General features: G+C 32.7%; 1 protein-coding gene and 1 long non-coding RNA gene across 2 annotated transcripts in view; both read right to left on the reverse strand.

Annotated features, from left to right (window-relative positions):
• LOC111389919 (GDT1-like protein 1, chloroplastic) overlaps positions 1-8,790 on the reverse strand; it is a 17,555-nt gene extending 8,765 nt beyond the window's left edge. The window contains 5 exon segments of the mRNA XM_023014907.1: positions 32-123; positions 504-564; positions 668-729; positions 1,711-1,791; positions 8,047-8,790. Of these exon segments, the coding sequence (XP_022870675.1) occupies positions 32-123; positions 504-564; positions 668-729; positions 1,711-1,791; positions 8,047-8,175 (425 nt within the window). The 5' untranslated portion in view covers positions 8,176-8,790.
• A 450-nt stretch (positions 8,791-9,240) lies between these two features.
• LOC111389912 lies at positions 9,241-11,085 on the reverse strand. Its single transcript, XR_002701825.1, has 3 exons — positions 10,797-11,085; positions 10,388-10,429; positions 9,241-9,492 (listed from the first exon to the last, which is right to left on the reverse strand). It is a non-coding gene; the product is annotated as an uncharacterized LOC111389912 (long non-coding RNA).
• Between the last annotated feature and the right edge of the window lie 514 nt (positions 11,086-11,599).

The following is an 11,599-nucleotide window of genomic DNA, read 5'->3' on the forward strand; positions in this document are numbered from 1 at the left end:
AAGGAAGGAGTATAAGATAAATGAAGCTAACTTGAATGGGAGGATAGCGTCAACAAAGTGAAAAGTTCGTCCAAGAACAACAGATATGATTGTCATTACCCTGCTCATGATACAAGAAGCCAACTGTGAGTACAAAGGAAATAAATGTTACCAATATTTCAAGTACAATAAATGAATTTCCATGCTGAAGATAGATAGGAAAATTATCATGATATCTAGTAGTAATGTGATTGTTTTTGAAGATTGGATATGGTGTTGAAGAATATCCAAGATTTTCCTAATGATCCTCGAGAATCTGTCCAAACAAGAAACACATGCTCCTTCATAGCATGATTTTAAAACTTCGAAGTATACTTGTAATGCATTGAATCATACAAGTGCAAGTGATAAGGCTTGACTAGCAACCAGCCATGAACTTTATTAGTCTTGGCTAAAACTTCCATAATCATTTATAGGTAATTTTACAGGTAAGGAATATTCGGATCCCATATCATTATACATACAATAAAATTATTCTGCAAACAGAAGGAATCTGCATTGAACCACTTCACGTAGAAGCTTAATCTCTCAGAGTGGAGACAAATGCATTTAGTTTATTTTTTGTTCAACATGCCCCCCTCATTTGCAGATCAGATTTATATTTTAATCACGGCACAAAAAAACTTACGCAAGAGCTCCAAAAGTCCCAAGGAAGGTAACAGCAGACGAGTTCCTAGCAGCTAAAAGTGCCTGATCAGGAGAGCATAAATCCAATAGTTATCTTACTAGAGAGTAGGTTATCAAGGGCACGATAATATGGAATACACATGCTAGGTTATATTTTGATCACAAGATAATTTCTCATTATCTAATGGTAGACAAGGAGTTGGGTTCATTTGTATGTATATATATATGGATAGAAATTTTTCTATCTGCAATTCTTCGCATTTTATAATGATGAGCCCTTTGGACTTATTCTCCGTCCAAAATGCATAGAGACTAACATTTGTACAAGTATGTAGTCAATAAAGTCAATAAATTAAGTATGGAGAGAAGTTTCATGAGCCATCAAACTGGAAATTAATAATATCTTACAGCGATAAAGAAGGTGTAAACATTTGGGCTGCTGAAATCTTTGAGCCCAGTTAATGTTCTGAAGTAAAAATGTGTTTTACCCGGCCCAATGATTTAAACACCCATTTACTGAAGGTTCTAGATTTAATAAAGTCGTCTTTTTTTTTGGAAATGCAATTTTAACTCAAAATGCGTCCTCTATTGGATCTCCTACACGTGACATAACTGTGACCGTTGGGTTGGTCTATGGGACACGCCTCATATAATTAGGGTTTGAGAGACCTTTTGTTTAACCCTAATCTCTCTTTTGACTGTCGTTTTCTTCTTTGAACTCTTCATCTACTGTTGTGTTTTTCTTGTGATTTCTGAGTGAAATCTTTGCAAAGAAGTGTTGAGATTTATCTCTTAGTGAGATTCATGTATAATTTTCTGAGGGCCTCTTGTGATTAAAAACGACAGAATACTCTCATATTTCGTAACTTGTTTTTGCCCAATTTGGGAACTGTGAAAGTGGATTCGAGCTTAATTTATATGGATGCTCAACGGGGATGTAGGTGTTAGCTGGTCGCCGAACCTCAGGGCCTTTGGCCGAAAATTCCTTGCGTTGATTTTTCTAATTTTCTGCACTTTTATATTTTGTATTTTACTGAAAAATACTTGATCACTAAAGGGTTCGTAATACTGGGTACTACAGAAGGTTTTGTCCCCAAGTTCGGAAAAAAGTATCAGCAAGAATGCCTGCAAAATAAGGATTGCATTCATTAAATCAGCCAGTATTCTCGCAAAAAGGGTGATATTTCAGTAACTCAACTCACAAGGAAAGGGAGACATAACAAGAAAAAAGTGGAGGAAGGAGGTGGTAAGCGCAAGAACTATTTTATTGGAATGCGATTTAGAAAGACTTAAGATGGCAAAACTTAAATATATAAAAATGAAAAGAAGCTCTTAAATGTGATTTGAAAAATCAAATAAAACCCAAAAGAAATTCCCATGCTATGGCCAACATGCCCTTAGTAGGAGAAAAGACTTGTATATTGAAATTAATCGCATAATTATCATGAACCTAATTGAAGAGGAATCATCTCTATTCAGTACCCGAAACCCCAAGGACACCATTTTGGCTTCTCCACAAACTTTCTAACCAAATGGGTGTTTGCATCATTTAAGTTCTATACGGAAGATAACCTTTGGTGAATATGATAACAGAGCACTTGACCTTCCAAATTCAGAATAATAAGGTATAATAATGATACCAGAAACAGAAGATACACCCACACATGCAGAGGTTACACTGTAGTATATAAACATCTCTGGAGAATGACCAAGGGCGAATCTAGCATGATCGTTCAGCTAGGGCGGATGTTGACTTTGACCGTTGATCGTCGACAATTAATAATTGTAAAACCCCGATCCGGCCGGCGGCCAATTGTTTATTAAAATTTCAATATCCAACCTGTTTCTCCCCATTATTTTCCACCATTTATTAACTTTTTTACTAACTGCAGCAAGTTTGCATTGCAATCTAATAATACATATGATTAATATTATAAAAACAACAAATATCATCTATCTAATTATCAAAATCATAAAATGGGCTTCATCAAAACAAGCAGGTTCAATGATTCAATCACATAATCAGGCATTAAATTACACGAAAGTGATTGGCAAAGCACAATAAACAATATCACACACTGAAATCTGAATTACACCAAAGTGGCAAAGCACAATAAACAATATTTTAATAAAAACCGAAGCTAAATTCATCAACGACCCAAAAATTGGACCATAATATAGATGGGTTATCTGTATAATTTATAAATACATGAAAAATTGCACAAAAAATCACAGACAAAGAGTCAGAGACTTAGAGAATGAGAGACTTAGAAAAAAAAAATGGCGAATCATGTCAGTGGGTTCACCGTTCACTTCAGTCCGTTCACGCTGCTACAGCTACTAGCTCAATCAGTGAACTCAGGTGACTAGTTTGACGAGAAGGAATTGGGGAACGAATTGAAGAACTCAAGAAGGGTTTGCCTCTGGCTCCCGGTTTTGATGGGAAGGAAATCAAGAATTAGGGAAAAACAGGAAACTGATTCTGGAGTCGGGACCTCTGGTAGTGGTAAGTAATCTGGTCGATGGTCTATGGGTGATTCATTGATTTGGGCCTGCCTAAATTTAAAAAAAAAAAAAAGAGGAAATTACAGGAAACCAGAATTCTTAAATTACGATTTCAAAAATCAGAGGAAATGTTCCTATATACCCAAACCAGAATTATCCCGTTTCATTTTCTTTTTCTTCTCTGACTTTCTATTCTCTCTCTCTCTCTACAAATTATCAGACAAAGTTTCCCTCCTTCACCGGCGGTCAATGTTTCTCTCCTTCATAGTTCACCGATGGTCAATCTTCCTTTATCTTCGTTCTTTTCACCGGAGAGTGCTAACTAGGGTTGGCAATGGGTGGAGCCGGCTCGGCCCTTAATGCCACGAGTTCGGCTCGTGTTCGTGCTCGTGCTCGTGGCTCATTTTCAACGAGCCGAGCTCGGGCTCGGCTTGTTGAACTTGGGCGAGCTCGTGGCGAATCGTGTCCACGAGCTCGTGGGCCGAGCCGAGCTTCGGCTCGTGGGCTCGCCTAATTTTTTTTTATTATTTTTTTTTAAATAAAGAATAGAGTTTTAAAAATAGAAAGTGTTAAAAAATATAAATAATTTAACGAAAACAAGTTTTTATTTTTTTTATTTATATCATATTGTAATTTGTAATACTTTTTATAAAGTATAAAATATTTATATAATGAAAACGAATTATTTTTTGAAATACTTTTACAAAAAATATATTTTTTTGATTTTTTTTTAAAGTTAATAAAGAATAGAGTTTTAAAAATAAAAAGTGTTAAAAAATACAAATAATTTAACGAAAACAAGTTTGTATTATTGTTATTTATATCATATTGTAATTTGTAATACTTTTTATAAAGTATAAAATATTTATATAATGAAAACGAATTATTTATTGAATTACATTTACAAAAAATATATTTTTTTGATTTTTTTTTAAAGTTAATAAAATGTAAACTCTCCTCCTTTATTCGGGTTTGGGACCGACTACATCAATTTTAAGTAGGCGGATTTAAAAATTGTACACGAACAACTTGTTATAACGTGTACAGTTTTTTAAAGAAAATTAAATTTAATGATTAAAAAATAAAAAAATTGATTAATATAATTAAATCAAATATCACTTACCTGACGATATGCAATTTCAACGTATTTATCTTGTAGTCGAAAATGAGCGTCCTGTCAATCCTTCACACACATTAACGCTTCCAAAACATCTTCTTTCAGTTGACTCCTGATATCAATCAAAACCCTTTTACCTGCACTAAAAGCAGACTCCGAAGCAATAGTGCTACCCAGAGGTGTCAATAGATCTTTCGCAATTGCAGAAACAATTGGCCAACGTTTTTCATACTTTCGCTAGAATTCAATTACTTCTTTTGAAGTTTTTTTAATTGTTCTGTCTGTTGTCATATTATGATTGAAATAATTAATTAATTCGACAGACATCGCATTTTGAGTTTCGGTCGATGTTTGATGAGATGCAGATGTAGACGACATGGCACTAGATAAACATATTGCAGTTGCATCATATCTAAATGTATTAATACCCTGAAATAAATTCATTATTTCCGCATCATCTTCTTCAATTTCAGCAGAAGAAATAGGTGCAGCAGAGGGTACCTGACTAACATTTGCACCCATTCTTTCCACATATAAATCATACATTTCACATAATGTTTGCTCTAAATTCTTATAGGTGATAGGTGTATCAAGTATTAAAACTTTATTGATTTGATTAATTACGTATTTAGTTCCCGAAATATTATATTGAGGGTCCATTGCGCATGCTAAAGGAAATAACATAGGCAGTTCTTCCCAATATTTTCTAAACTTTATTTCCATAACAATTTAAATTTCACTAAAAATAGGATCATTTTTATATTTATGGATTGTTCTTACAATTATATAAAGGCGTTCAAGCACCATACAACTTGTGGGATAATAAACGCCGAATAAAATCTTTGTGGTCTCATAAAAAGATGTCAAAAATCGTTTAACTTTCAAAACTAAAATCCAATCGGATTCATTTAACATACCATCGTCATCACTTCTAACATGTCTATTATTATAAAAGTTAGTTATTAAATTTTCGAAACCTTCACATGATTTAAATAGCATGTAGAGTTCCATCTATGACCTACATCGCTAACAAATGTTTTAGTAGTCATCACCCCTAATTCGACACAAAAATCTTCAAATACTTGTTTTCTACTAGAAGAGATCGTAATATATACTAATGCATTCCCAATTCTTTGAAGTTCATCCTTTATATGTTTTAAACCATCTTATACAATTAAATTCAAGATATGACACACACAACGAATATGAAACAAATACCCATCAAAATTAGGTTGAAGTGTCCTACACAATTTATCGACGACTACCTTATTAACAATAACATTATCAAAAGTAAAAGATCGAATTTTACTCTCACAATGATATTCTCTAACAATACTGATAATAGCATTATATATATTATTAGCATTGTGAGGAAATTCAATAATTCTAAAAGCAATAATTTTCTTATGCATGTACCAAAGTGGATCTATATAGTGTGCGGTTGCACCTATATATGCTCTTTTATTAATCCCTTCCCATATATCAGAAGTTAAGGATATAACACCCCCATATTGTTGCAAATTCATAATTAATTGTTGTTTTGAATTATTGAGATAATTTATTGTATCGGCACGAAGAGTGTTTCGACTTATCCCAACGTACCTCAGTTGTAGATATTCTTTCAAGAACGAGACGAAGTGTTGGTTGCCTGCAATAGCCAGAGGCAACTTAGTGGCGGCAACAAATTTCACCATTTCGATTCGAGTTTCGTCCTCCGAATACACCCACGTGAATAGGGGTGAAGTTATAGAACCGGCGCCTGGACTGCCAAATTGTAATTGTGTTTGACCAGCTGGAAGAAGTCCATGTCTGGCTGCACATGATTTGTAGTGGTGGTTGAGATAAGTGGTACCAATTCCTTTTTGCCATGCCAATCTTTGTTGGCAGTATTTACATACTACTTTAAATTCTGCAAGGCCATCAACGACTTTTCCCATTGAAATCAACTTAAAGTGATCCCAACATTTTGCTTTTTTTTGGCCTTTCGCTTTCCCCTCGCATCTGAGATATTTAATTGCTGATCTTCATCTTCGTGTTCCGCTTCGGGAACGTTAATATCATCCAAATCAATTGGAGTGTGGCTTTCCTGACCATGAATGTGAACATTTTCAGGTATCAATATATCATTTAGACCAGCAAATTCATTTGAAAATTGACTTTGCGGTGTCCTAGGCAATTCTCCATGATGTGGCAATGGCTCACATCCTGTATCAAATAAGCTCTCAACAAATGAACGTTAATCCATTTCTGTGATTGTTTATGATGAAATCTTGACTAAATGAATATAAATGTAGTGAGATTGTGAGAATTGAGAATTGGATGAATTGAAATTGTAACTAATAAACTGTAAAAATTGAATTGATATTATATATTTTGCAGTACAAGAGAGTAAAAACTCGATAATTGATATAATAAAAGAAAGTTGAGAGAGTTGTAATCTTGGAAGAGCAATTAATATGAAAAAAATCTTTGGGGAAAGGGGTTATTTATAGTAAAAAAAAAGGGGGAGTTTTAACGATTTTGTGGTAATTTTTGAGGTGATTTTGTGGTGGTGGTGGTGGTGGACGTGATGGTGACGATGATGATAGTGTTGGTGGTGGCACTCACGATCTGGTGATGCCACGATTGGTGGTTTCAAAGTTTGGTGTGGTCGTGGCGGGTGATGGTTGGGGGTAGATGGGATGGGATGGGGGTAATTTGTGACCAATTATTTGGTTAATTGTGACCAATAAATTAGTTAATTTGTGTACAATAAATAATATGTGACCTAAAAAAATGTAATTGTGACTCATAATTTATTAAGTTGTCACTATAAAATTAACTGTGACCAATTATTTTGATAATTTGTGACTGGCAAATGAGTTGTAACCAATAAAAATTTTGATTTTGTGATCAATAAATGAATTGTGACGTATGAAATTTTTTATTTGTGATCGACAAATGAGTTATGATCAATAAAAATTTTGATTTTGTGATCCATCAATGAATTGTGAATTATTAAATTTCTGATGTGTGATCGACAAATGAATTATGACTAATAAAAATTTTGATTTTGTAATCGATCAATGAATTGTGACCTGTGAAATTTTTGATTTGTGACCGACAAATAATTTGTAACTTATGGAATTTTCGATTTGTGATTTAGAAATAATTTGTAACTAATTAATTTGATAAGTTGTGACCAAATTATATAGATTTGTGACCTTAATTTATTTAATTAATAAAATATTTTATTAATCAATTATTTTATAAATAAATTTTAACAATATCTGAATTTTGAAATTGTAAACCTTTTTTCTTAGTTTTGAAATAGGCTATAAATAAACTCTTAGAAATGAATTCTTCCCTTAAAAAAATAAAAATAAAAATAAAAGGCCCAATTGTGAACTACCCAACAGCATCACAACCAAACACCAGCCCAAATTTGTGACTGTCATATCACAGATTCACAATCACAGCCAGCCGGCACCCAGTGGTTCCAACGAATTCAGCTAGGGCGAGGCCGCCGCCCTAACTGGCCACCATCTAAATCCGTCACTGAGAATAACCACCAGAGACGATATAGAGCAAGTGTTAATTTCACTAAAGAAAATAATGCAACAGCACTATAGAATCATTAAGGATATCAAGTGAATTTTTTGAGTCAGGATAACCGAAGTTTACATATACTTTCAAAGTTTGGATTAAGAAAATTGCACCTAGAGCAACATAGATTTCATGCACGATAATATTAGAAGTTACAGGGAGATTTTCCTAACTGAAGCAAAACCTGTGCTAATGTCCCCGAGATTCCCTAAATATGGAATAGATTGCAATCCGCTACCAATCTCTGAACCTGCAATTGCTTGTTGAGTGCGTTGCAGAGTTAAAAATCCCAGCATCAACATAAATTTCAAATGACTATGTGATGGAGAAGTCAAAACTAAGAAACCCAAGGTTTTTGGACTTCTCTTCCATGAATTATTTGATGAAGCTAATTTTCTTGTAACTTTGCAGCCCACACCAGTACGAGATAGCAGAGTAAGGTTGCAGCTCTTGCACTTTCTGCTTTTAAGTTACTATGCAACAAGTTAGCATTTCATTGAAATTGAAATGCAGGATAAAAATTGGAATAAAAAATTAAAAAGCTTTTGGCAATAATATCATTATTCAACAAAAAAACTTGTAAAATGGAAAGAAACAAAAATGGAAATGGCATTCTTTATAAGAAGCTTTGATCAGAGAAATCACGTATATGTTAAATCACCTGATATGAAAGCTTGTTATAGAAAAAGTGAATATTTTTTCTTTATATTTATATTTTCAACATGTCTTCTCATGTGGATGAATGATTTAATTTTTACTCGTGGCCTGACATATTAAATTTCCTTAATTGGGTGGAACTAAGACTTGAACCTCAAAAACTATAGATTGTTGTAATATAGTCTTAAATCACATCATCTAAAATTTTAAATTGTTTGAGAGGAAAGAAATTTCTTTATCTACATTTATATATTCAATAATATATAATCATGTTGAATCGCCTTATTCAAAAGCTTAAAATATTATAAAAAGCACAAATTTATTTATTCAAATTGCCTTAACCATATCCTTCAGTGTACATCTGATAACTTTTTAATCAAAAGCTTGACTCATGCACATTGACAGTGAGACTTGAATATAAGACACCTTCCTGCTTCAGATTGTGTTTGACCACCTCATTTAAAAGTTCAAACCATTAGTGACACGACCCTTCCGAATCATCGTAGTAGATTCGATACGTGTCTTGCACCGATGGTAGATACCAGCTAAACGCTGGACCCACCACCAAGGCAACTTGACTTGCTCGACTAAAATTTATTTTTAACAAAATTTTGACAGAATTTTCCCTGAAATATGAACTAAAACCACCTAAACATTAATCAATTTTCTTCAAATCAATACCTATAATATAAATAGGGTAAGACAGTCCATCAAAATACAAACTATTCAAATAAAATACTGATAAATCAACATTCACTTGCTTTACAATCAACAATCCTCAAATATACTAAAGATACCAACTATTTAATGAGTCCATATTGAACTTTTCTGATTTAAGCTACATGTATCCCAAAAGATCATATAATGTATAATTTGATAAAGGATGTCATACAACCTATGACGTGTGGCTCAATGTAGTGGTTCGACAGGCTCCAAAGCTGCCCAATTCGACTGTTATTTGCCTGATAAAGAAAAAAGGTGAAAAATATATGAGCTTAAAGCTTAATGAGTGGATAATTTGCAAATAAGTATACTTTTCTCATTATTGAAACTTTAAGAAATTCTAAAATCTGGTAACACTTTTTACAATCAAATATGAATACATCATAAAATTCTTTGTTCTTCATTTTAGATAAGTAACTGTAAAATGTAACGAATATAAATACTATGACATCCGTGAAAATCTATGAAATATTGCTGTTAATCAATACTATAAGCTGAAAGCTTTATTTTGAAAACTGAATTAACTGAATTCTATAATCTGAAATCTAATAAGCTGTAGAAATACTGAAAAATAACACCAAAAAGGTACCCAATGAATTGCCTTACTCATGTACAGAGTAATCTCGATGTACAAGGCAAAACTACTCAAATATGATATTCTGATAATCTGGTAATCTGGTCATACGTACACAGAGCTGCCCCAAAGGCTAATCACCCTAGTAAACGGCCCAAAGCCTATATGTGTACGAGAGTGGGTCCCAAAGACCTCTGATAATCTGGTCATACACTATGGAAACACATTCACAATAGTGCAGAGCAAGTAAAATCACCATAACTTGTCATACACTATGGAAACACATTCACACCAGTGCAGACTGGGGTAAAATCATTTGGGTACTTTCTGGTGGTTTTTAGAAATAACTTTAGCTATACTGAAACAGGTAATACGAATGGACATGTGCTATTGAAATGATTTAATTGAACTGAATTTCACTTTAAAAACAACTGATTATAAATCCACTTTATTCTAAAAATCATGTTGTCAAATCAACTGTATGAAAAAGTAAATTCTCTAATCTAATGTAAATTTAATAAATAATTAATTTCTAAAAAATAAGTTTTATATCCACTCACCAAGTTATGGACTGGTCATGATTTCAATATTCTCGTCATCTCCTGAAATATGATACAAGATAACCAATTTAACAATCACCCTACCAAGTATTCTTAACTTTTAACTACGAAATGCTCGACTTCTCGACACTTGGATATATTCTTTAATTTCCTTCATATTTGAAACTAATTCTACCTTCTAGAGTTCTAATCCTTTCATTAAAATCTAATTTATCAAAATAATTTTCACTCCAGACATGAAAATAATTCCTTCTTCCAAATTAGTAAAACTAATAATTATAATTTAACCAATATAATTTTCCATCTTGCTCCATAAATTCATGCCTTATTTCATCCCTACAATTATTCTATATTCATTCAAAAACCCAAATAAAAATTCAAGGTTTTTTCCAAAATTGGTATTTCATACCTTAACATAAGTAGCCTTCCCAATTCAAATATTCTTTCCTTCAATCTGGAAATTAAACCAATAAATCGCAACCCTAAAAAAATTAAGAATAAAACATACCAAGAAATTTGTCAAATTGAAGTTGAAATTGGAATAACTAACCCTACCTTTTTTTCCTTTCTTTTTCCTTTTACTTTTTACTTTTTCCTTTCTCTCTTTTCTTTCTTTCTCGATTTTTTCTGCTTCCTTCTCCTGTCTTCAGCCGGTGTGTGTGTGTGTGTATGAAATGAGAAAATTGAGTAAATGATGAAGCATTTGCCACGTGTAATCCACTCATGCCAATAATTGAATTTAAGTCCTCTAACTCTCACATAATATATTATTTAATCTTTATCATTCAATACTATATAAGTAGATTCCCAAAATTACATTTTATCTATCTTAAACCTTCAATTATTGTCAATTGTAAAATAAATCCCAATAAAATGATTTAATTTCATCTAAGTCCCCAATTGACCTTGGCTTTGACCAGTCGAACCTTTGACTTTGAATAAATAATATTGACTTTTGACTAGTATGAAATGAGACGTAAGAATCTTACCTCCTTAAAAGAATTTCGTCCTGGAAATTCTATCAACTAGAATTCGAACATATAAAGGTATAGAGCACACATAACGAATAATTTTTTCTAGCAACCTAGACATAACTTCATTCTTTCATATCTAGGCATCTTATCTAGCTAAGCTCTCTTTAACTTCACTAGCAATCTTAAAGCATAAACTAAATCTGATATCTACTTACTAAGCCTTAGAAATAGACCATAC

Source organism: Olea europaea, unplaced genomic scaffold (genome assembly GCF_002742605.1).
Source record: "Olea europaea var. sylvestris unplaced genomic scaffold, O_europaea_v1 scaffold632, whole genome shotgun sequence".
In the NCBI taxonomy this organism is placed as follows: domain Eukaryota; kingdom Viridiplantae; phylum Streptophyta; class Magnoliopsida; order Lamiales; family Oleaceae; genus Olea; species Olea europaea.